The sequence below is a fragment of the Geotrypetes seraphini genome, chromosome 12 (assembly GCF_902459505.1).
Source record: "Geotrypetes seraphini chromosome 12, aGeoSer1.1, whole genome shotgun sequence".
Classification (NCBI taxonomy): Eukaryota; Metazoa; Chordata; class Amphibia; order Gymnophiona; family Dermophiidae; genus Geotrypetes; species Geotrypetes seraphini.
In genome coordinates, this window is record NC_047095.1 from 80,051,447 (window position 1) to 80,078,444 (window position 26,998).

The window sequence follows — 26,998 nt, forward strand, 5'->3', positions numbered from 1 at the left end:
AAACAATTCACTTGGCGTCATTTTTGTGAATATAGCTTATGGTGTTTGGTTAAGTTTAGTCCTGCCTTGAGGGACCCTGAAGTAAAGGTTTATCCAAACCCACCCTTCCCGATTGCATGGTGAGAATAGATGTTTAAATGCCATGACAAAGATCCGCCAAAAATCAATATCCTGTAAGTGAAAAACAGGCCCAATATTTCTGAAAATTCAGTTGGCTCAAGTATTCTGTCAGTCATCAATTTCTTTGGAAAAGTGTATTTTATTGAGAACATCACAGGATAGCAGGAAAAATAATAGAAACATTTACTCTTGAAACTTTTTTTTTCTTATTTTTTTTAATTCTTTATTGATTTTCCAAATACAAACAGTGCAATACACAAGTATATAAACATATAATAAATCAAGAAAAACACATTCATCTTACAGACATACATGAGCAACCATTTTTTCCCATCCATCCAATGACTAATCAATAAAAACACAAATACATAGATTCTTTCAATAACCTTTCCCTATTTAAAAATCGTAATATAATACCACCCACCCTGGATGTATATATATTCAAAGGGCTAAAATTAAGAAATAGCCCCCTCCCTCCCCCTTCCTTGGATGTGTGTGGAAATAAACAAAAATGAAAGACAAAAGGCAATAGTGCCTTAGTAAAGAGCTTTAAAGGTAGAGAAGCACAGACAGAATCAAAGACAGGAGTTATCACTTTTGGGCTGGGTTTTATGTTTTCAGTGTTCAGGCTGCTGTATTGTCAGTCAAAGTAAGTGGCAAAGCCTTTGGGTCTCAAACGTTAGGCAATTGAAACAGCATTTCCTGGCTAGAGTATATCCAAAGAAATCTTTTTTTTTTTTTTCCCCCTGCTGCTCTGTTTACAGGCTTTATTTATTGATAGTGGAAAGCACTTCAACATTTCGACAATACAAGTTGCCCCAGGGACACGTTGATTTCGAGTTGTTTACATCTGGCGATCAGCTGTTTCCCTGAGGCCAGCAACAAGTCCCAAAACATCTTGAGGTTCTGTAAATAATATCCAAAGCCGATGACTATGTGCAACCTTGCAGGGCTCGGGCTTGCGCCTTTAAGTGGCCGGGCGGGTCGTTTGGCGAGGGCTGCGGGAGAGGGAGGCGAGTTTGAGCAGTGACTTCAGGGGCCAAGTGAACGGGCTGCCGACTTTCTGGAGGAGAAGGGGGAGGGGGGGAGCCGGTTTCCGATCAAGAACCGGATCATCTCTTCAGAAAGAGGTTGTCTTCTGTTGAATTGCAGGAGCTCGGGAGAGAACAGGTTTGTTTGGTGATTCTAGTTGGAGTCCACCTCGCCCGAGAGCACACATTTTGCCATCAGTTACCACACAGATCACCAGGATTTGATTCCCTTTTGTTTTCGTTGAAGTAGTTGCATTTCTAAAAAAAGAGGTTCTGGTAAGGCTTTGTTCTTGACAGATCACGATTTGTTCAAATAACTCCACCGCGCCGGATTGGTTGCTTTCACGCTCAGATTGACTGAAATCTGATTTTCTCCACCCAGGACTGCAAAGGCTCAGTGGCTTCTCCCAGAATCAGGTTGTTGGGTGTGTGCTCTTTCTCTTTTGATGCCTTTTCACGTCCCCCTTTTTTTCTTTGAGCAGAGCTGTGATTTCTTGAAGGTTTCTTCTTGAAGAAATCATCCCGTAGCTGCAAATAATGTGATTTGTCACGGAAGCTCACCTTTTTTTAACTGAACTGCAGACTGCAGTGCAACCTGTTTCTCTTTTGAAGCCGGTTTGTCTATTTCTTGCTTCTCCGATTGCCTGGTCTGGGCAGATGGATGGACTTGGACACCAGCCTTGTTCTCAGATCCTCCTGCACACTTCCTAAGCAAAGAGTTTTTTTCTTCCTGGTTCCGGAGGCTGATTTGCTGTTAAATCGCAGGAAGCAGGCATCCTGCAAAGCAAAACCGCAGAAACTGCCTCTTCTCCCCATTCACTCTCTATTGAGAAAGGTAGTTAATGGGTTTTAGGTCTGATAAAAGGCAAAACAACCATATTTACCTGTTCGTTTATGTGTTTTCATTTGTAGTTTGACAAAGACCTGTTATCTTTTTGATCAATTCTTGCAGGGTGGATTGCAATTAGGGAGGTGGTTTGGTTGCTAGCGCAGGATTCATATTCTCTGGGAAGCCAAACATGTGCTGGCTTTTTGCAGGATTTGTACAGGATTTTCGATTTTCTTCTATGGGCATGGAACGGCAGTAGCCACCTTTGTAGGCTACTGCCATTGCCGAGTGGACCATTTCCATCCCCAGCTCGATTGTTTGGCTGACTGTTATCCTTGGATCATCACCCTTTGTTCTTTCTTTTTGATTTACAGGATGGCTCGCTTTGGAGAGACGGTGGCTGGAAGGTTGGGATCCGGGGATGGAAGCTCAGAGCGGGGCAAGAACTTACAGGTAGCCCCGGCGGCTCCAGCAGGAACTCAAGCTGCTTTCAAACAATCCAAAGCGCAAAGAGCAAGGACCATGGCTTTATATAATCCCATCCCAGTCCGGCAGAACTGTTTCACCGTCAACAGGTCGCTTTTTCTCTTCGGGGAAGATAATATCGTAAGGAAATATGCGAAGAAAGTCATCGACTGGCCATATCCTTTTCATTGCTGCTTTTTGATTTTTTTTTTTTTCATTCTCCTCTGGATTTGCACTTGTTTTTAGGCAAAACTTATTGCCTCTGCATTAGGTGCAGAGAGAGCGTTTCCAGCAGTGTAGAGGTAAGCCGTCCCTCTTTCATTTTCACACTGTACGATTTGAGTGAAGTGTTCAATGAATGTATTATTGTATACAAAAAGTGCAGGCTTGTCTTCAGATTAGTACTCTATTGCTTTTGTTTTTGTCTGATATCTATCAAGTTCTGATCCTTTTGAGTTTTCTACAGGACCCTAGAGCCCGGTAAGAGAGAAAAAAATTAAGCAAACTGCATTAAAAAAGACCCTAGAAATGATAAAGTTTTTGAGTAGCAGTTTGGGACTCTGTCCTCCCTGGCACACATTTCTTATAAACTTATAATTCAATCATTATATATTCTGGACTGGACTACATTTCTTATACACATGTTGACGTTAACGCCAAATGACATATTGCTAATTTGATCTATAGACATCACCTACACCAAATTTTTTTTTTTTTGCCAAATACTAAAAAGATAATTATGTTTAGTAAACTTGTATGTTTCTGCAGTAGGAAGTTTTCACTATTATTTGTAACATGGATTATAGCTTATGTTGGCAGAGTGCCAATGTAAGGTACTCTTTTTGTTTTTCTGAACTAGTGGGGCAAGAAAGGAGAAACTGGAGTGGGTGATGATCCTGCCATGGAGAAGTACAGAGCCACTCAAGCTTCTTGGTCAGTTCACCCCACCAGATAGGGTGTAGTATACAGGACCCCCCCCCCCCACTAAAATGCAAACGTTTCTGCTAGTGATCAGAAATAGGGACAATTCATCCAGAATTCTGCACAATTACCACCTTTCTCTTTTTTGCACAAAGGACAGTTCGCTTGATGATTTCTCTGTCTAGCTGCTCTCCTCAGTTGGGTGCTCCTCTTGGGGTAAAAATCTTTACAGCGAGTTTTCAAACTGTTTTATCACTTTTTAATTTTATTTATTTATTTATTTTTTAGCTTAGAAATGCACAAATACATATCCTCTGAATTGGCCCACCCTCCTCCACTGTTCTGCCACACACACATGCAATTTTATCTATTTTGTGATAAATACAACAGGTGGCTTATGGATATAATTTATGCTATTGACTTTGCCTACATAGACTGTTGTCCGACAACGTCCGAACTATTAGAGAGCTGAGTATTCAGAGGCACTCATTTTCAGCACCACAAACAGCTGCCCAAATAATGCAAACACCGACTAGAGACTACAGCAAACCACACATGCACAGTGCAGTCAGCACCATGGACAGTTCCTTTTGACCATCCTTATTTAACAGTACAATAGATGCAATCTGCTTTGATGAGTGGCCATAAATAGGTGGTACAGCATTAATATGGATATTTTCTTTCCCAAAAGAATTCTTGCTGAAGTATAAAACTCTGTTATAAAATGGGTGTCCTGCATCATGCATGCTAATTCTTGCTTTATACCTGAAATACCAATAAATGCAGAGCAAGTAGTTGCTTGTTTTGCAGTGAGTTTTTTTTTTCTCTCTTTCTCTAGCCATATAATTATTTATACTTTTCCATCTCTCCAACTTAATTTTAGGCTTTATGCATCAATGCTTTAATTTTTTTTCCTCTTCTGTGCCTGTGAAAATAAATCAGGATAAATCAGGCCCTTAATGTCACTGGTTTCCTTTAGTGACATCTTAGCTCTTTCCAAGAGAAAAACTACAAAAATAAAGAATGTTGTATAGTATTGTGATCACATTTAACTTGCATAGATATGCTTTGCACCAGTATCAAGACAAATAATAGTAATATTTAGCATTTTTTTAAAAAAAATATTTTTGTGCTTTAACTTCTTCTGGCTTTGTCTTTGATTTTATGATATTACTTTCAAATATTGCTATCAAGTAAAACAGTTGCAACAAAGCTATGGAGAAAGTTGCTCTATGTTAAAAAAAAAAAAAATACAGTAGCAAGTGTGTTCATAGACAAGACTGATGGTGATTCTACCAGATTTACTTATGGGCTCTTTTTATCAAGGTGCGCTATGGGGGTTAGCGCGTCAGACATTTCATCACACGCTAACCCCCGCGGCAAGTCAAAAACCTAACGCCTCGTCAATGGAGGCATTAGCGAATAGCGCGGCAGGCGGTTGAACGCACGGTATTCCGCGCATTAACCGCCTACCGCACCTTGATAAAAGGAGCCCTATGTTCTTGGTGTATCCAGAGAAGCAAAGGTGAACTAAAGCATCAGATTGTTCATATATATCTACAAGTTCTATGATTATAAATATCACTGAGTTTGTGTGTTGGCATACTCATCTACAGTTTGGGTATGCAGTCTGAGCAGAAATGAATTGGGTGGTTATTTTTTCCTCAAGCAGTGGAATTAATTAGTGAATGGAAAATTAAGGGGGGATTCATCAATGAGCACTAAGTGATTTAGCACACACTAAACATGTTAGCCCACCCGAATGATTAGCATGCACTAAATGCTAAGATGCTCGTAGGAATATTCTGGGCATCTTAGCATTTAGCGCATGCTATATCACTTAGTATTTGTTAATGAATTCCCCCCCCCCCCCCACCAAAGAGTTAAGGTGAGAAAGAGATTTGGAACAGAGAGATTTTCGGTACAGGAATCAGGGCCTTAACAAGAAGTTGATTCACTCTTTGCATGATTTACTCTGCACATGGTACATAGGACTAAATTCAGGAAATGGTGCCCAAATATGGACCACACATAAAAGAAAGAGAATAACTCCAAAATATTACAAATGTATAAATTCAAAAAAGTTATTGTAGATGTCCAGTGGAAGACCCATTATCAGAGACTATGGGAATCGCAAATTTGGATGCCATTAAAAATGAGAATTAAGCCTTATTCCATAAACTGAGCTCGAAGTTGGGTGCCCTTTATAAAATAGCACTTTACACCAGGATCCATCCATAAATGTCTATGGCAAAAATTGGGATTAAAAAAAAAATCTGGGCCTGTTTCAATCATGACTAAATCACAAAAAGGTGCCTTAGCTAACTACTGGAGAGATTAAGGCATGAGCTCCCATAACTCCCAAGTGGTCAATGACTCTCTTCCACCACCCAAAGACGTGACTGTGCATACCAGGCTCTGACTACTTCAGATATTATGGCCATTCCTATTAGAGTATCAAGCTGATCCCAGGAGTAGGCTAGTGGTCAGTGGATTGTAGCATAAGTGCCAACTCTGTGAGTGATAGAGAACCCCATCCCCCAATATTCTTTCCAACACTGCCCAGACATCACAGCTGAAATCTCCACAAAGCAGAGCTGCAAAGGAAAGCAGGAGAGTGTCATTGACCCTTGGGGAGTTAAGGGGAGGGGGGTTGAATTTATCAGCCGCTCTCCACAAGTGAGTGAACCCAAGAATCACTGGGTGAGAGATGTGGAGGGGCATTCTCACTATGACATTTTAAATCCAATTTTGCACATGTTGAAAAAAACTTCCAAAAGTCCAGTACAGAAAATGATCATTTTCAAATCAGAAAAGTTTATTTTTTTTTAAATGGCTATTTCCTAGGTGTGTTTGTCCTTAGTGTGTCTGTTTTTAGAATTATTAAAAGGGCAGATACCTCTTAATGTATTTTGCTTTCTCTGCTGTCTGTGTTATTGCAGGTTTTTTTGCTCATATAGGTGCATTTTTGTTAGTTGGGCGGCTTCTGCCTGGGGGCGACAAAATACCTTTCATGCCTGTATCATATTTTATGCTGTTTGTATTCTTGAATACCTTTCTTTGTCAGAGTCTCATACTGTACTGTTGTTTCTGTTCTCCGTTGACACTTTAATAAAGATGATATATATATATATATATATATATATATATCACATGTAGCCCGTCAGGTACTATTGTGAGGCCTTCAGTATGTTTATCAATCACAAAAGTAAAATAAAACAGTTTTCTGATCATATGTCTCTTTAGCTATAAATTACAATATTATTATTAAAACTTAGCCAAAAGGAAAGATTTATAAACTATAAAGAGTTTTACCTCATGCAAAGTTGTCATTTCTCTAAGACATTAACTATTTTTTCTGAGGCTCTCCAAGTATCTACAAATCCAAAATGTGGCCCTGCAAAGGGTTTGAGTTTGAGACCACTGCCCTAAGCATAACAAATACCAATCGAGTACCCTTGCCCAAGCTTCGCCCAAGACCTGCCCAAATTCTGTCCCAGACCTGCCCAAGCACCACACCTGACTCCACCCCTTATTAATAGTACTAATTGTAATACAATTTCTTCCATCCATTTTTCATATACACATAATATAATCTTATTTATACATAATGGTAACTACTAAATTAAAAAAACACAAAGCACATAGTACGCAGAGAAAATGTTAATTATTTATATTCGGGGGGTTTTCAAGTGGTCAAGACAGATGACTTTAAAATATGCAATGTCACTATATTGTACAAAATATTGACAGCAGATATAAATTCTCAAAACTGACACATTTTGATCACTAAATTGAAAATAAAATAATTTTTCTACCTTTGTTGTTTGGTGATTTCATGAGTGTCTGGTTGTACTTCTTTCTGACTGTGCATCCTATATTTCTTTCTTTCTTTTTGCCTCCTGCATGCTTCCTCCTCCATACTTCCCTATTGGCAACAAGTCTTCCTGTCTCTCTTTCACTGTCAATCTGTCTTGAGAGATCCAGACATCTCTCCACCCCCTCTACTGCCACATCCAACATTTCTCCCTCTCTCATCCCCCAGATCATGTGCAGCAATTTTCACCACTGTCCACAAGCCTCATGCCCATTTCTTCTTCTATCATCTTTCTCCAACACCATGTCACATATCTCCCTCCATCACTATGTCCAACATTCCTCCATCTTGCATCCCCTTCAATCTGTTCCTCCGGTCCCTCTCCACCACCATATCCAACATTTCTCCTCTACCTCACTCCTCTCTCTCCATCCCCAATTTTTCTTTCTTCCTTTCCCCATGTGCACTCTCACTAACAATCATGCCCAACAATTCTCCCTTTCTATTCTCTCCTCCCTATGTCCCAAGTTAGTGCCCCCTTGCTCTCTCCATTCTGTGTCCCATGTTCATGCCCCCCTTTCTTTCTGTGTTGAGTTCGTGCCCCCTCCCTCTCACTGCCTTCCAGCCTTTGTCCCAAAATTAAGTTGAACTGCCCACACACTCTTTACTCCCTCCTCCAAAGCTAACCCATCCAAAGAAGCCACAGGTGCCAAAGCCTGCCTGCCCCCTGCTGAAGCTGCCACCACCACCGATTCCTCCCTGACTCCCCACCTGCTGCACCCCCCAAAGCCAACCCTACCACCCAACACTTTCCATCCCCCCCGCCATGGCCACAGCTACAATAGCTCCGTGCAGGGATGGGCCAGGTGTGTTCAGAAACTGCACGTGGCCAGCCCACAAGCCTTCCCCCCGACGTCAATTCTGATGTCAGAGAGAAGGTTCTGGGCCAGTCAGGCAGTGATTGACTGGCCCGGAACCTTCTCTCTGTCAGAATTGACATCAGGGGAAGGCATGTGGACCAGCCACGTGCAGTCGCTGTACGCACCTGGCTCATCCCTGTGTGGAGTTGTTGATGCGGCAGTGGTGGGTGGAGTGTGTTGGATGGCAGGGTTGTCTTTGGAGGTGGGGTGTGGTGCAGTGGGCAGGGAGGCAGGGAGGAATCAACGGTGGCTTCAGCGGGGTGGGGGGGGCAGGCAAGGAGAGATCCTAGGTGGTGGCCAGCCTGTGTTCCCCCAACATACAGCCCGTGTACCCCCCCTAGGGTATGTGTACCACATGTTGAGAAATCCTGTGCTAGAACGTGTTCTCCCACTCAGCATGTGATCTCTGAAGCTTAAAACTATGATCTTTGCTGGGCTTCCAGAGCTCAGGATGAGCATGTGGCAAAGAAACTGATGTGGACTCTGCAGGCAGAAAGACGGCCATTGAACTGAAATCTATGTATGCCGGAGGAAGTGCTGCAGCTAAAAAAAATTGTCCAAGCACCAGCACTGGCTTTCTGGAGCTAATTTAAATTGCCCTGGAAACCAGAGCTTATGCGGGTCCCAGCCAATATTCAGGTCTAAAGCTGTCCTAAATTCACCCACTTAGCTATGCAGGCCCTGGCACAGAATATCATCTGGGGGACTCAGTCCTCCCAATCCCTCACTCAGCCTTTGAGCACCAATGCTCCTACCTCCAACAATCCAACTAGTATTACCAGGGTTTATTCAGGCAGGAGAGGCTGACTGTCAATATTTAGCAGTTAGGGCCAGTGGCGTAGTGAAGGTGAGAGGCGCCCGGGGGGGGGAGGGGTTCCCGTTCAACCACCCTCTTCTCTGCCCCCCCGCTCCTTCCCCACCCCTTCCTGCTGTGTGCGCCGCTTCCCTTCGCCCGTACCTCTCTAACGTTGCTGGAACAAGCAGCAACCCCCCCAACCTGCTTTTGCACCTGTGTCGGCTCTTCCTCAGTTCCTAGGCGCGGGTCCAGGCAGTGACGTCAGAGAAAGAGCTGATGTTGGCGCAACAGCAGGTTCGGGGTTGCTGCTCGTGCCAGGAACATTACAGAAGCACTGGGGAAGGGAAGTGGCATGTACATGTGGCAGTGGGGAGGGGGCGGGGAAGGAGCAGGGGGGCAGAGAGGAAGATTGGTGCCTACACCCTCACGAAGATGGCACCCAGGGTACACCATCAAAAGCGTGGAGGACAATGGTGCGCCGACAATCCTGCACCAACATTTGAGTGTAGGACAAATGCGCGTCGCCGCTTCCTCCATTTTGAAGCCTTTCATTTTATGCTCGGGGGGGGGGAGAACCCCCTGACTACACTTTGAACTGCTCATGCTCCTGTTGGGGGGGTTGGGGAGGGGAACCCCCCAGTACTACACTGAAAACTCCCATTCTCCTTCCCTTTTTCGCTGTTCGGGAGTTTTCAGTGTAGTGGAGGGGGGTTCCCCCATACACCTTCCCAAAGGGGAGCATGAGGACACCCCCCCTTAGAGCGCAAAAAGGAAGGCCTCAAAGCAGCGGAAGCGGCAGCATGCATTTGTCCTGTACTCAGATGTCGGTGTGAGATTGTCAGCGCGCCGTTGTCCTCCACGGTTATGACGCATCACCAGGCGGGCCATCTCCCTGCCCCTCCTTACTACGCCACTTGGTAGGGCCACTGAACATCAGCTCTAGCTATCCATGTCAAAACTGGGCAGTGAAGGAACGGTCCAGGTAAAGAGTCAGGGAGCAGCTAGAAGCTATGTGGGTGGTAGTGATATTCAGTGGCAGATTGGACAGTAAAAAAGGCTGCCTTAACATTGGTTACTTAGCTGTTTGAATGCTGGCATCGAACATCAACCAGCATTTGTATAACTTCCTGAAGATTTCTCTGCCATGAACACAAGTGCACCCCCTGACCGCACAAGAGCATAGATCCTTTGCCTCCTCCCAAAGAAGCCCACTCCTGAACTCCATCATGTGTCTCCCTTCTTTTGAAGCTGTGCCCTTGCTCCTGTAGAACTACCCGGACCTGGTGGCTTGGAGAGTAGGCTGAGCAAGAGCAAATCCCAGTTACTCTTGCACATGTCAGCTCCGGGTGCAAAACGATGGCTGTGATCAGTCCTTGTGTTAGAAGTCATCCTTTTATACAAGGCCAAACACATAGGACATGCCCAGTAATAGCAGACAGATCACTTCCTGTTGTCCAAAGACCTCATCGATTACTGCCACTGATACTATTCTGTAGCCTGCCCTAAGTCCAGCTTTACATTGACCAAAATATCCAGTATTTAAAAAATGTCTTATATACCACAAATCTGCAAATCTAAGCTGTTTACAACATATTCTCCAAAAGTCAGCACCTGATTCACCACCACTCTTCACCATTGTTGACAAAAAGGGTATGTTCAACACAGGGTGACAATTCACCCCCAAAGTGAGATCTAGCCCACTTGTCTTCTTAAGCCATGTTCATTGGAAGCCTCACTTCCTCTAAAGAGGTAGCAGCAACAATCCTACATAACCAGCCTAATATAGAACACACTTGGACTGTGAAAAATTGCAGAAGGACCTCAGAAAATTGGAAGACTGGGCATGGAAATGGCAAATGAAATTTAATGTGGACAAATGCAAAGTGATACACATTGGGAAGAATAATCCAAATCATAGTTACCGAATGCTAGGCTCCACCTTAGGATTCAGAATCCAAGAAAAGATCTTGGTGTCATCGTAGACAATAAGCTGAAACCATCCACCTGATGTGTGGTAGCAGCCAAAAAAGCAAACAGGATGCTAGGAATTATTAGAAAAGGGATGGTAAATAAGACCAGGAATATTATAATGCCTTTGTTTCACTCCATGTTGCGACCTCACCTTGTGTATTACATTCAATTCTGGTCATTGTATCTCAAAAAAAAGATAACGTGGAATTAGAAAAGGTTCAAAGAAGAGTGACCAAAAAATTTAAGGAACTCCTCTCATATGAAGAAAGGCTACAGAGGTTAAGGCTCTTCAGCTTGAAAATGAGGTAACTGAGGGGAGATATAATTGAGGTCTACAAAATCCTGAGGGATGTAGAATGGGTACAGATGAACTGATATTTTTACTCTTTTAAAAATTATAAATACAAGGAGACACTCAATGAAGTTACATGGAAATATCTTTAAAACAAATAAGCGGAAATATTTTTTCGCTCGGGGTCCTATTACTAAGGCGCACTAACTAATTTAGCACACGCTAAAGATTAGCACGCCTTAGTACAAGGACCCCTCAATGAATAGTTGAGCTCTGAAACTCATTGTTGATTAGCGTAACTATTTAAAAAATAGGTTTGGATAGGTTTCTGGAGGAAAAGTCCATAGACTGCTATTGAGATAGACATAGGAGAAGCCACTGCTTGCCATTCAACTCAAGTTCTTCAGTACCACACACTATCAATTCTTTAACTTCATTTAGACAAAACCAGAACATGTCTATATGCAGTATCTCCAGAATATGCATTTTCTCACCCTTATTAACCTCTTTCAAACTATCTACTAAATGTTTGAACCTGATTTCTGGGAATTTTCTTAGTAAAGAAAGATCCCTTTAATTTTGAATCTCCAAATAATTTTGGGATCAATGTTCAAAATGGATTCACCAAAGAAAACCCAAATCCTAAACAATTCTTCAAACCTCTCCCCCTCTATCAAAAGAAATAGTGGCGGGTTTTGATGGTGGTCTGAAAGAAGAAGATGCATACATTCTAAGAATGAGATACTCTCCAGAGCCGCCGCTAACATTATTGAATAATGATATTTTTCATATTAGCTTGCTAATGAAGTAGTTTTGTGGGGGGGAGGGGAGGTTTGTTTAGGAAGAATTGTTTAGGATTTGGGTTTTCCGGAGCAGCTTCGGTGAAACGCTTCAGAACCCAGCAATGGAGTAAAACATAAGTGAAATATACATTAGCGTGAAATGCTAAAAATTTACTACCATTTATGACTGAGGCATTTTCCACATAAGAACATAAGAATTGCCACTGCTGGGTCAGACCAGTGGTCCATCGTGCCCAGCAGTCTGCTCCCGCAGCAGCCCCTAGGTCAAAGACCAGTGCCCTAACTGAGACCAGCCCTATTTGCTATAATTGAGAAGCAGTCGAGACATAAGGTGCGCTAGCCATTTTAGTGTGCGCTAAACGCTAACGCGTGCCAACACGTCCATTATATCCTAAATTGGCTAGTGCACCTTAGTAAAAAGACCCCGTAGTGTTGGGCTTGAGCCTTACTTTGGTCTCTCACCTATACTTCTGAGTACAGCTGACTAGTGTTAAAAATATCATTTTATTATAGCTGCCAGGCTTTTCTTATTTTTGGGGTTCAAAGCATTTACTCTGGCAGCATAGTGGTAAAGCTCATAGTTTTCCCAGTTGTTTAGTTTGGAAACTGGAACACACAGATGAACTGATATTTCAATCTCCGGTGACATCCTCTCTAGTCTCTCTAAAAGTGTTAAATGTTTTACTGTTTCTCGCCACTGAAACACTGCAAATCAATTCAAATGTTACACGGCAGTATTTAATCAATGAACTAGCAATGCTACCAAATTATTCATGTCAACTCTAAAAATCTCATATAGCAACCAACAACAGTAAGAGGTAATCCCACTGCTTACAAAACTTCTTTCAGAATAACTTCATTGTTCTATTTAAGGTCCTCAGCGGGCCACCACACACTCAAATCATTTCATTGTGTGGGGCTTTATGCTCCCATTCGTCATTGGACCCGTATATATAACATCAGTTTTTGTGGAAAATTTTTTTTGTAGAAATACTAAAAGTACTTAGCTTATGGATTTGACGCTAGCCAGGAGGGTAGAAATATCAGCCACCAACATGTTCTTCTTTCAAAAGTAATTATTAGTGTGCCTAGAGTTTCATTCATTAACTCTAAAAATCTAGCATTCATAAACCAGGTCTAGAGATGGCTTCTGTGAATGGGCCAGAGTCCTCACTAATTGAATCAAGCCTAAATCTTGGAAATATCTTAACAAATTTGCAGCAGTGCCCTGCCATAGGTCCTCGACATGGCTTAAAATTTCCTATCGTTGTCCTCTGTCCTAGTCTGAAAGCATCTCAGTATGATTAACGGTAGTAGTGTTGGTATTGGCCATAAAGGTTGTTCTTCCATGTTCAAGAATGATAGTTTAAATTCTGGAATGATTTTATGACATAAATAGAGAAAACCATAATCACTCATTTCTAATAATGAATAGGTAGTGACAGGGTGGCTTATGTAGTAAAGAGAAGGAATCTGTGCTCACAACTAAATAATTACTGTAGTATTCCCAATGTGGCCTCTCTTTCTCACTCCCCTTTGTACATATGTCAAGTGGTACTGGCTTATGAGTGCTGCCATGAGTTTGATAGATTTCATGATGGGCTCTGAGTGGGGTAAGATTGCCAATGCTGCCCTTGACTAGAGCAATGAGGGTTAGGTGGCTTGCCCAGGGCCCCAGGGGGCTGCCATGGAATTTGACTCTTGGCCCTCTGATTCCCAGCCCTCCGCTATAGATGTTGGATTATTTCTCTGTCCATCTCTCCTATTCTGACTAGCACTTTCTAATTTAATATTCAAAGTTAAGTGTCTTGATAAATTATAGCACCCCCTTTTTCTTGACATTCTAAATGCAGATAATGGCAGAAATGGCAGAAAGAGAACCAAGTGGACCGGCTTTGTAGGCAAAGAATGATTCTATCTCTGACAGTCAGGTCTCAGTAATGCATAAAATCTGGACCAGATCCTACAAAATTTTCTTATTCCATATATAGCATATATTTAAAAGAGCCATCTTGATCTTAGAGTCACTGAGCGCATACATTTCTCTCCCTGAGTATGAAGGAGATATTACTTGCAACTATCTGTTTCTTTGCCTTTTTTTCAAACTTGTGGGTACCATCTTCTACTCCACACCATCTGGATGTGTTCAGACACTTTTAGTATATAGCCAAAGGATCACAGTTAGGAAAGAGAAATCAATCGTAGTACACATATAATAATGTAAGACAAAAGAAGCAATACAGGAAAAAAAAATATAGGCCTTTAAACAGGCTTTAAATTTAGGTTAAGCACACATAATAATCATCCCCATTTCAGGTTGCAAGGTACTGTTATTGGGTAACACTTATCTCTGTATAAAACCATACTAACTGATCCAATAATCCACCTTCCCTGCCTTAAGCAACCTTCAACCCATTTAACCCTCCACCCTTCCAATCACACTTCCCCCTGATCAAAACTTCCTACCGCACAATCAAGCCCTCCTCACCAGGCCAAGACCTCTCACCAGATGATCAAGAACCCCGACTTCCCTACGGCCCCATTCTATCCACAAGGACTTAGGACCATGTACATGGTGGTCCAAGGGCAAGAGCAATCCCCAGTCATTCCTGCCCTGCCAACACTGGGTTCCAAAACAGCACTGGCAATCCCTAGTATTAGGTGCCTCGATGACACACACTGAGCACTAGTTCTATAATTGTACTGTCAACAGCCAGTGAATCAGCCCTGTTGGAAGCGGCTGACTGTTGGGCCCTGAGACGGCCCGCCTTCTTTCCTCGGCCTGCTACCTTCGGCCGTTGGGCCCCTCTTGCCTCTGTGAACTTTTGTCTCAGACCGCTTCCTTCGGCTGCTTTGGGTCATGTCACTGGCGATGGAGCCGACTTTTCCTTCAATGATCTGCTACCTTCGGCTGTTCCTGGACCTGGGCAATGGCGCCATCCCTTGCAGAGATCTGCCAAACTGTTTGCCAAACTGCCTTAATGACCAATTTCAATTTACACCCCGTTTATTTTTTCTTTTCTTCTTCTTACATTTGTCTTTGTTATTATTTATTTTATTTCATATTTCATATTTACAGTTGTATTTAAGGCCTGCACTAAAATGTGATTGATTTGCCCAATTAATGAGAAGATTTTATTCATATTCATATTTATATTTATATTTCATTTCTTTTTATTTTTCCTACATTCTGATTCTCTTCCTGCTCTCACTTTTCTTCTCTTTCTTTTAATTCGATCTTAATATTGTCTACTCTTTTTTTGCTTATTTATACATAGTTCTCATCATTACTTTCCAGGCACCTTAGCATAGATTGTGATCCCTATCTGGGACAGATAGGGAGATTCTGCGTGCCATCTTACCACATGGTTTAACCAATTTCAATGTTATTAATCTCTCCTAGTTGTATTCTTTTGTACACTGCCTTGAACCAAAAGGCATATGCGCAGTATATAAATAAAGAATTATGTTATGTTATGTAATAGAATACAGGTGTAGACCTACATATATAAGATTAAAGTTAGGCATGCTCGCTTATACATAATCAATGTCAGACTGGATCTGTCTAAATGCTAGATGCCACATGTGTAACTTACAGTATTCAGTACGTTATGTACATAAATAGAAGACACTCCATGTCTCATCCATGCTTCATCCTTGTGTACACCTATGCAGTTATATGCTACTTATAGTGCATTGTGACATGCACACGCATGGCATGTGCAACTGCATGTTCACAGTTATACAATCGCCCTCCACATCTCCATTAACCTCCTATCCTCACTGAACTTCATGTAGACGGCTATGGTTCTACAAAGGAATGTGACTATAGAAACGGCAGGCTAGGAGAGGAGAATGCCAATGGGAGAAGCATAGTGATTTTTAAATGCTATGGAGCATTTAAACAGTATGGTGAAATACCCACTTCGATGAGCAGTGGGAGCACTCGTGGAACCTTTGGATGAGAAAAGAATGATGACCACCTATCTCTTTAGAAGGTATGTTATAATCAATTATTCAATGGTTTGTGTTATATTAATTTTGATTGCTTGATTGAGTGGGTTGGTCTGGAACATCAGGAGTGCTATGATGGTTCCTCCTTTGCTCTTGCGTGATTCATGCAGGTGATTTGGGACTGAGCATTTTTTAAAAAAAATTCTATCAATATTCTTCACAGCGGTCGGCTGCTTTAGAAGTCTTATACATAGCATTTAAAAATCACTTGGAAGAATACTATGCTGATCAAATCAATGCTTCTCCTAATCTTTCCCAGACAATGCTTTCCTTTGTTTCACAACTGAACCAGGGAAGAATGTCTACTATTCCTCTAAATGCACCTAGTGCATTTGATTTAGATAAACACTTCAGTCAGCAAAATTAAAATGTTACAAAATCTTTCTTTATAGCTAACTCATTTTTTTGTTTGTCTGAAGCTCCTGAAGCAAATAACAACTCACAGCTTAATTCTTCTATGTTATTATCTGACTGTTGGCCTTTATTTCAGTCACTACCAGCAAAAACACTAGATATTCCACTCAAAAATGTAATGAAATCTTTCAAAAATAATATTGATAGAATTTTTTTAAAAAAATGCTGAGACCCAAATCACCTGCATGAATCACGCAAGAGCAAAGGAGGAACCATCATAGCACTCCTGATGTTCCAGACCAACCAACTCAATCAAGCAATCAAAAATAATATAACACAAACCATTGAATAATTGATTATAACATACCTTCTAAAGAGATAGGTGGTCATAATTCTTTTCTCATCCAAAGGTTCCACGAGTGCTCCCACTGCTCATCGAAGTGGGTATTTCACCATACTGTGTATCATGCTCTTAATAGGAATTCTATAAGAACTCCACCTACCCAGTCTTGAGTTTCACCAATGGCTTCTTCAGGAGGAGTAGGTTTTTGTATGGGATCTTTTCTGCTCTCTACCGCAGGTAGCCGGTTTTAGGTGGAAGAAGGAGAAGGCACGCTTGTGGCAGAGGGCAGGGAAGAGCCATGGAACCTTTGGACAAGAAATGAATGATGACCACCTATCTCCTTAGAAGATAAGTTATAAATTATTCAGTGGTTAGTGGTATATTATTTTTGATTACTCAATTGAGTGGGATGGGCTGGAACATCAGGAGTGCCGTGATTCATGGAGGTGGTTTGGGACGGGATCTGAACACTACTAAAAAAAATTCTATCAATATTATTTTTGGAAGATTTTATTATGTTTTTGAGTGGAATATCCTGTGTTTTTGTTGGTAGTTTAAATATACGTAGGTTGTGAATTTTTGTACCCCCATAATTTGTTTTGCCTTCATTTTAGTTAGCCACTTTAGGTCTATGAGATTAACCACTAGTGTGTTGGATCTGATCCCATCTTATTTGCTTATGTTTCTTGCTCCCTTTGGCTCTCTTAATAAAATCAAAATTAGTTTGGCATCTGGTCAAGTTCCTCTTAGCTGGAAGATGGCCATTATCTGATGGCCATTATTAAGATGGGAAAACTTGCTAATACAGAACCTTGCTTTCTCTCTAATCTAGCTGAAAAGTTGGTCCATTTTCAATTAGCAGATCATGTGGAAAAAGTTTTTGCTTGTCACTCTCATCAATCAGGCGTTAGATCTGGCGACAGTACTATCATTTCTTAGTGAAGTTCATGCAGTATTTGACAGAAGCTTTGTGGTTCTAGCTGTTTTGCAGGACTTATCCTCAGCTTTTGATCTTGTTAATTATTCATTTCTACTGAATAGATTGAGAGAGATTGGACTAACTGACTAGTTCAGGTCCTACCAACAAGATAGTTCTTTCTCAGTTAAGATCTCTTCTACTCCATCTTCAGGGCAGTGGAATGCCTTTTTGTTTTTAGGGGGGGCAGCAAGCTCGTCCCCCAATTCCAGCATCTCTTCTTCCCTTCCCTACCATCCCATAGTTACCCCTCCATACCATGGTGTCCAGCATCCTTCCTTACCTCTGAACCCCCCACTATGGTTATCAGTATTTATCTCTCTCTTCCCTCTCCCCCCGTGGTCTCCAACACTTTTTTCTACCTCCCAGCCCCCTATGACATGCTTACTACCTCGGTGATACTCCAACTGGCACAGCACCAAAAGCACAGAGGCTGACGGGCATGGGGCCTTGAGCATCTGAGCATGCTCAAGGCCTGCCTGCTCCCTCCCCCTCCAAACTTCCTATTTCAGAGGGAGCAGAACTGGCAGGCCTTGGTCATGCGCAGATGCTCAAGGCCTTGTACCTGCTGGCCTCTAAGATTTTTGTTCTGAGCTGGTTGGAGTATTGCTGCTCAGGAGAAGGGAGATATGGTACTAAATCCATTGTGGGGAGTAGGGAAGGTGGGCCAAAGGAGAATTTGGAGCAGTGTTTCCTTTAAAAACTGAGTTGACGTGAACACAAATTTTGTGTTACATTACATTGTGAGCACGTTTTGTAGATTACAGAAATCCGGAGATTATTAGCAACCATAAAATGATTTACCTATCAGTGTTTTTGGTAGGTTGCCAAATGGCCACCAGACTTCAGCTCTGCTAGCCTTTAGTAAACAGTTGAATTACCAAAGATTAGGTATAGCTAATATAGATAATATGTCATCTGTATTAGCTGTACCTAACAGAGCTTACAGGCTGAGAACCAAGGAGGCCACTGCTGCTTCTTGAAATCTTGGACAAGCCACGTAGCCGTCCACTGAATCAGGCACAAAACTTCAATTTTAAGCCCTCAAGGAACATGAAAATACTATTACCTACTGTTCCTGAATGAAACTTACCTTAAGCTATTACTGAGAAAGATGTGGTCTAAATCCAAAATGCAGTACCAGGCATAATGTGAAGTATTTTAAAACACTACAAATTTCTCCCTGGACCTAAAGAGCAATTCTGCTATATCATAATAGCAGTAACTTTCACAAGTCACTAGAGCACTAATAAACCTTATTGGAAAATTAAAGAAGCCGGATTATTACAGACCAGTGGCGTACCAAGGTGTGTGTGGGGGGGAAGGGGGGGAGGTCCGCCCTGGGCGTACGCTTCAAGGGGGTGCACACCCGGCTGGGTCCGGAACCTCCCACGCTACATAGTGCGGCTGCCGTACTTATTCCAGAGCAGAGTCAGCAGCTGCGCTGAAGTGCAGGAAGGTCCCGCGAAGACTACTTCTCCTGCCTCTGCTCCGGAAGAGGTAAGTGACGTGGGGGGGGGGGGGGTGGAGGGGGGTGGCCGTGGACCAGCAGCCGCAGTCATCGCGGGACCTTGCTGCAACTTCCTGCATCTGCTGGCCCAGCCCCCCCTCCAACGTCACTTACCTCTTCCGGAGCAGAGGCAGCAGAAGTAGCCATTGTGGAACCTTGCTGATTTGGATGGAGAAAGAAAGGAGCATATCAGGGTGACGGAAGGAGAAAAAGGGGGTCAGGGTGGTATGGAAGGGTGGTGAAGGGAGAGAAAGGGGGTCAGGGTGGTAAGGAAGGGTGTTGAGGGTGAGAAAGGGGGTCAGGGTGGTATGGAAGCGTGGTGGAGGGGGAGAAATAGGGCAGATGCTGATGGAATTTCAGGGAAAGGGGAAAGAGACATAAGGGATACTGCATGGAATTAGGTTGGAGAGAAGGGGGAAGATGCTGATGGAAGTGGGGGGGAAGGGAGAGGAGAAAGTAAAATGCCAGAACATGGGGGTGTGGGAGAGGGAAGGAGAGGAGAGAGATGCCAGACCATTGGAGGAGGGAAGGGAAGAAGACGGATGCCAGACCAATGGGGGTGAAGGGAGAGATGGAAGGGGGAGGCATAAAGTTTCTGGAAGGGGAATAGAAGGAGAGAAGATGCCATATAGAAGGGGCAAAGAGAGGGTAGACAGTAGATGAAAGGAAGAGAGTGACAAGAAGATGAGGAAAGCAGAAACCAGAAAAGACAAGGTAGAAAAAAATTCTATTTTTTTTTTTTTTTGCTTTAGGGGACATGCATTGCTGTTTCTGTGGTGTTGCATTGCATGCAGAGTCAAGTTTCAAGTTTCAAGTTTCAAGTTTATTCAATCTTTTGATGGATCGCCTATAAAAATTTCTAAGCGATGTACATAGTATAATAAAAAGAGATAAGAAACTTAACATTGTAATTATATTAGCATAACAAAAAAAACATTTAAAACGTACATGAGGGGAGAGGGAAAGGATAAAAAGTTACAATTTCGGGTTTTGTGAGAAAAAGGGAAAGTACAAAAGGTAGGGTAAAAGAGGTAGCACAAAATGGCTTGATCATACTCCATATACAATAATACTAAAACGTAAAAGATTTAAAGGAACTATTAAAAATCAAAGGCATCTTTAAATAAATATGTTTTTAAAAGTTTTTTAAATGTTGTGATATTTTTTTCAATTCTAATAAATTGAGGAAGTTTATTCCACCTTTGTGGACCGGCGACAGTAAAAATATCTGCTCTTCTGGTGCCTATGATTTTTAAAGATGGAACTGCTAATAAGCATTGATCAGTAGAGCGAAGAGATCGATGAGGTTTATATGGGATTAAAGATTTAGAGATAAATTGAGGTTCATTGAATGATAAAGTTTTAAAAATTAGGAGCATTAGTTTAAAACAGATCCTATGATTTACTGGTAACCAGTGAGCATCTATCAGTAGTGGAGATACGTGGTCAAATTTTTTAGAATTATAAATTAATTTTATTGCTGTATTTTGAATTATTTGTATTCTTCTTATTTCTTTTTGTGTGATGTTTAGGAATAGGGCATTACAGTAGTCAATTTTCGCTATTATAAATGAATGAATTAATATGTTTAAAGAAGAAGGAGTGAGAAATTTAGCAATAGATCTTATCTGCCGTAATTTAAAAAAACAATTTTTAATCATATAAGATATATGTTCATGGTAGGATAGTTTGTCGTCTATGTAAACGCCAAGAATTTTTGTTGAAGATACCATATTAATGGGGGTGTTATTAAGAAGAAAAGGTTTAGAAAGAAAAATATCTTTTTTCCAATTGAATAGGATGGATTGGGTCTTATTAAAATTTAATGCCAATTTATTTGTGTTTAACCAGTTTTGTACGTGCTCTAGCTTTAGATTTATTGAGGAAATATCTGTAGTGTTTTCTGGGTCTGAGTCCAGCTTCTTGGTGTTTCAGTTTAACCTTTGTCTACGTATTTTTATTCTATCTCCCCATATACAAAACTGTAGAGTGTTTTTTAGCGTTGGCATCTGAGCTGTTACCACCATGGCTAAAAACCACACTACAGTTTTGTAAAAGGGGGAGGGGTTAGTCTGTGATTACATATTAGGTGAAGGTGTTTTCTGTGTTCTGTGTGTTCGAAAAGACATGGTTTTCTGTTAGGATTGACTGTGTAGGATTGATCTGTACTAGTCTGGCTTGTTTAGTTTTACAATGGGTTTATTGACGTACTGCTCACTGCAGTATGTAAGATGCTGCCTTTTCCTAGGTACACTCTTGTGTGACGTGTGGATTGCTACTAAAAATCATGTTTTTCATACAGATGGGGTGTGTGTCAAAAAATGATGGGCCCCGGGTGTCACATATGCTAGGTACGCCACTGTTACAGACCCATCCTACACAGTTAATGCTAACAGCAAACCATCCCCCTCTTTTACAAAAGCTGGCAGCGTGGGCTGGCATGGTAAATGCTCCGATGCCCACAGGAATCGCATGGGCATCAGAGAATTTGCCGTGCGGCACTCAGCAGTGTGGGTTTGCAAAAGAGGGCCCTTGTTTCTTTCATACATGCAGAACATATTGGTCTGTTATTAATTCGTTTGCAGTGGTCCAAATTTTGTTCCATTTAGAATTCAAGATCCTTTTACTTGCTTTAAGGCCCTCCATGAGTTAATTACTAACTGTTTGACATCTTCAGGCATCCCTTATGTTCCATCACATTCTCTAAAATCATTTAGAGCTCCTTTTACTAAGCTGTGGTAGCGTTTTTAGCGCGCGCTGCCCCCCGTGCTACACAGAAAAACTAACGCCAACTCAGTGGAGGCGTTAGCGTCTAGCACGCGTGGCATTGTAGTGTGTGCTAAAACTGCTAGTGCAGCTTAGTAAAAGGAGCCCTTAGTGACCATTGCTTGATTTTTTTTTTCCCCAGCTATTGCTCAACTGGAATCTACCAGCCAGAGTGCGTTATTTTTTGACGCCATTACTATGGAACAGCCTTCCTTTAGCATTACAAGCTGAAATGTCCTATAATATTTTTAAATACCTCTTAAGACATAGTATACTTCTTTCAATTGGCTTTTGAGGGTGTAGGTCTGGGGGGAGAAGATCACCTGTTCTCCTACTTCTCCTGCAATTTGCCTCTATTCATCTTTCTACTCTTGTGTGAGTGGGATGCTTTCCTCTTTTTATTGTACTTCTTTTTTGCCTCTATATTATTTTATTACCATCGTAAACCATTTTGGTCTGTGCTCCAGGTAAAACAGTAGTATATCAAGCAAGAATAAATTAAATGAAACTGAACTAAATCCACAGTCTCTTCTAGATATTACTTGGTTTGAAGGAAGCAGAACGAACGGTGGCAAGAACTTATGCTAAGTTTTACTAAGCTGCGGTAGAGGGCACTCTCTAAAGTTAAAAGGGGATCGATTCCATACAAACGTAAGGAAGTTCTTCTTCACCCAGAGAGTGGTAGAAATCTGGAAAGCTCTTCCGGAGACTGTTATAGGGGAAAGCACCTTCCAGGGTTTCAAGACAAGGTTAGACAAGTTCCTGCTGAACCGGAATGTACGCAGGTAAGGCTAGACTCAATCAGGGCACTGGTCTTTGACCTAAGGGCCGCCGCGTGAGCAGATTGCTAGGCACGGTGGACCAGTGGTCTGACCCAGCAGTGGCAATTCTTATGTTCTTATGTACCGTGGCTGGCAAGGTAACTGCTCCGATGCTCATAGAATTCCTATGAGTGTCGAAGCGGGTACCTCACCAGACCACGGTAGAAACCTCTATTGCGGCTTAATGAAAGGAGCCCTTAGATAGCTTTCTAATCATTTGCTTTAGGATATCTGCATTTTGCCCACACTTTTGTGGAAGCTCTCACACATGACAGACTTGATTACAGCCTTCATATACACAGCCACTCAGAGGGTTAAAGAAAACAAAAACATTTCATTTATGTTCTACAAAGAATGCTTTAAGCCTGTTCCCTTCACAAACATGATAAATGGAAATGTCTCTTGGAATTCAATTATAGTCTTCACATAGACCTATTCCTAACAGAGCCTCACAGTCCCATTGTGAATTTGTCTCTATCTTCAAGGTTAACCAAGACCAGGCCTAACTGCGGCCTGGCTTCAAGGATTAGGATCCTCATAAGGTTCCAAGATAAGACTAAATTATGCTTCTGCTGCTTAAACATATACGTTGACGGTATATGTAGGAGGACTGCTCTTGTCTTCCCCAAATGCTCGGAGTTTTATATGACTGCCTGAACCATGCCCTTTCTACTCTGCAGTGCAGGATCTGGCTTCTTACGGTGGCACTGTAAAGGAGTGTTGTTAAGAGAAGCTAGCAACTTCCTATAAACTCCATCACCATCCCCTTTATGCAAGATTTTAGGTCAACTTCAGTCTCATTTAAGAGAGGAAGTGGCCTAGTGGTTAAAACAATGGGCTGAGAACCAGGGATGCCAGAGATCAAACCCGTTTCTGTCACCAGCCCGCCTTGTGACCTTAGGCAAGTCTCTTTTTATCTCTTTAATTACATGAGTTTCTGAAATCTGTAATGTATTCAGAAACCTGAATAAGTAATGTCAGCCAGAATCAAAGGAGCCTTCTTTCCAGGATGCATGCACATCCGTGGTTCATGCTTATATATTAATTAGAAAAAGCAATACCCTCTCTGAATCCTGTTCCTCCCAAACATTTGGTGTGGGTCGGATACCCAACAAAACAGTTTTTAGTAGAAGAAATCATTATAGTGGATGTGGGTGGGTGTATCTATCTATCTATCTCATAAACCTTCTTTGGAGAGTGGACAAAAATGAAAATAAAATGACTTATCCCTTTGGTACACTTTGCTTTGAGCTTATTGCCTTATCTGCAGCACAGCACAGTAAAGAGGACCTATTCCTTCACAAATAGCACGTCTGGTTGTTGTTGTTTTTTTTTTTTAAATTATTCTGAAGTTTCAGCCTTCCATCTACCATAGAATGCTTTGACAGTTTAGAACTTATTATACTAGCACAGGGTGATGGGGCAGAGGAAAAAGATGGCCACCTACCTCATAAAGCAAGTGCAAAGTCCCTCGGAGGTATGTTGCATGTTGGAGTAACAGAGGTGGAATGAGTTGAAGTTTGCATGCTTGTAGAAAATATGTTGCATGAAAATGTAAGTGTGAGGCAAAGGGAAAGTCATATTTATTGGATGCTATGGTATTGTGCCAAAGGTGGAGTTAGGCGGAAAGTATAGGCTGAAGGGAAAAAATGATCTGGCAAAGCTGCAGCATAGGATAGCTGGACTGGGACCCGCAGGCTATAACTCTCCAGAAGTGAAAATAAAAAGCAGTGGGAAAGCCAATTGGCTCAATAAAGTCGGACAAAGATATAATTGCCCTGACACAGTTGATTATGTGTCAAAACATGTTGGGCTGATGCTCAATTGTAAAGAAAAAGCCTGAACACATTTATATATAATTAAGGACCATCTTTTTATATCTTTATATCTAATAACATTTGGTTGAGCCAACTTTCCTTTCCTGCTGCTTTTATTTTTGCATGTATGCAGCAGTTGGACCACGCCTCTTCTCTTTTTCATATAGCTTTCCAGAAACCTTTTGGGTTCGTGATGGCTTTGTCTAGGACAGAGGACAGGGGTGGGCAACTCCGGTCCGCAAGGGCTGGAATCCAGTCGGGTTTTCAGGATTTCCCCAATGAATATGCATTGAAAGCAGTGTATGCAAATAGATCTCATACATATTCATTGGGGAAATCCTGAAAACCTGACTGGATTCTGGCCCTCGAGGACCGGAGTTGCCCACCCATGGTCTATCTAGGAAGTCCATTGGTGCTGATGAGATTAGAGATTTAAGCAACAGCCTCTCTCATTAATTACCTGTTTCATATTAGAAAAATTGTAGATGCAACAGGGTGCTGAAAAGTTCTCAGTCCAACCAAGAAGGGAATGACATGAAACCCTGAAACTTACAAGCTATTCCAGTGGTTCCCAACCCTGTCCTGGAGGAACATCAGGCCAATTGGGTTTTCAGGCTAGCCCTAATGAATATGCATGAAGCAAATTTGCATGCCTATCACTTCCATCATATGCAAATCTCTCTCATGCATATTCATTAGGGCTAGCCTGAAAACCCGATTGGCCTGGTGTTCCTCCAGGACAGGGTTGGGAATCACTGGTCTATGCACTGAAATCCCAACTGTGTCAAAACATCCAACATTTTGCCAGCCTTGTGAGCAGGTGCTTTGTCTTGCAAAAAGAGAACTCCTGTCCTTTTTTTTCTTTCAATGCCTCCTTTAACTGGCACAGCAAGTTACAGTAATATTCTGCATTAACTGTTTGGCTCCTTGGAAGTTAGTCATTACAACACTTTCCTAATCCAAGAATACTGAAGCCTTGAGCTTTGCTGCTAACATTTTGATCTTGAATTTCCTTGACCTTGAAGAACCTGAGTGCTGCTATTGTATGGACTGTTGTTTTGTCTCAGGATCATAGTGGTGTAATCATGTTTTCTCAACAGTAACTAGTTGTTCCAAAAAGTTGGCACCAGCTTGCTGAAAATGCTGCAAAATCAACTTGGAAGTGTCCGCTCGATGTCATTTCTTATAACATTTGGGCACTCAGTTGTCTGACAGCTTCTGCATACCCAGCTGCGTATGGATTATACACCCAACATGCTCCCTGGATATCTGTAGTGTCTCAGCAATAGTTTTAGCCAATATTTGCCAAGCTGCCAAAATTAGGTCATGGACATGGTTAACAATTTCAGGCATTGACATTGTTTGAGGCCTCCCAGACTTTGCTGTACCTTAAGTCTCAAAATCTCCACACTGAAAGTTTGCACACCACTTCTTCACTGTGGAGTATGATGGGTGTTTGTCACTCAGTGTTTGCATCATTCATTCATGGGTTTCCTTTGGAGTTTTCTTGTGCAGGAATAGGAACTTCATGACGGCTTGGAACATAAGAACATAAGAATTGCTGTTGCTGGGTCAGACCAGTGGTCCATCATGCCCAGCAGTCCGCTCACGTGGCGGCCCTCTGGTCAAAGACCAGCGCTCTAACTGAAACTAGCCCTACCAGCGCACGTTCTTGTTCAGCAGGAACTCGTCTAACTTTGTCTTGAATCCCTGGAGGGTGTTTTCCCTTATAACAGCCTCCGGAAGAGCGTTCCAGCTTTCTACCACTCTCTGGGTGAAGAAGAACTTCCTTAAGTTTGTACGGAATCTATCCCCTTTCAAATTTAGAGAGTGCCCTCTCGTTCTCCCTACTTTAGAGAGGGTGAACAACCTGTCCTTATCTACTACCTTGAATGTTTCGATCATGTCCCCTCTCGATCTCCTCTGTTCGAGGAAGAAGAGGCCCAGTTTCTCTAATCTTTCGCTGTACGGCAGCTCCTCCAACCCCTTAACCACCTTAGTCGCTCTTCTCTGGACCCTTTCGAGTAGTACTGTGTCCTTCTTCATGTACGGAGACCAATGCTGGACGCAGTATTCCAGGTGAGGGCACACCATGGCCCAGTACAGTGGCATGATAATCTTCTCTGATCTGTTCGTGATCCCCTTCTTTATCATTCCTAGCATTCTGTTTGCCTTTTTTGCTGCCGCCCTACATTGCATGGACAGCTTCATCGACTTGTCGATCAGAACTCCCAAGTCCCTTTCCTGGGAGGTCTCTCCAAGTACCGCCCCAGACATCCTGTATTCGGGCATGAGATTTTTGTTACCGACATGCATCACTTTACAGTTAATCCACATTGAACCTCATCTGCCATGTTGATGCCCATTCCTCGAGCCTGATTATGTCACGTTCCAGATCTTCGCAGTCCCCCTGCGTCTTCACATCTTTGAAT

General features: G+C 42.1%; 1 protein-coding gene across 1 annotated transcript in view; it reads left to right on the forward strand.

Annotated features, from left to right (window-relative positions):
* The first annotated feature begins 2,354 nt into the window (after positions 1-2,354).
* The window catches only part of CACNA1E (calcium voltage-gated channel subunit alpha1 E), a 791,083-nt gene continuing 766,439 nt past the window's right edge, over positions 2,355-26,998 (forward strand). The window contains exon 1 of the mRNA XM_033915447.1: positions 2,355-2,621. Within this exon, the coding sequence (XP_033771338.1) occupies positions 2,356-2,621 (266 nt within the window). The 5' untranslated portion in view covers position 2,355. The remainder of the gene's footprint in view (positions 2,622-26,998) is intronic.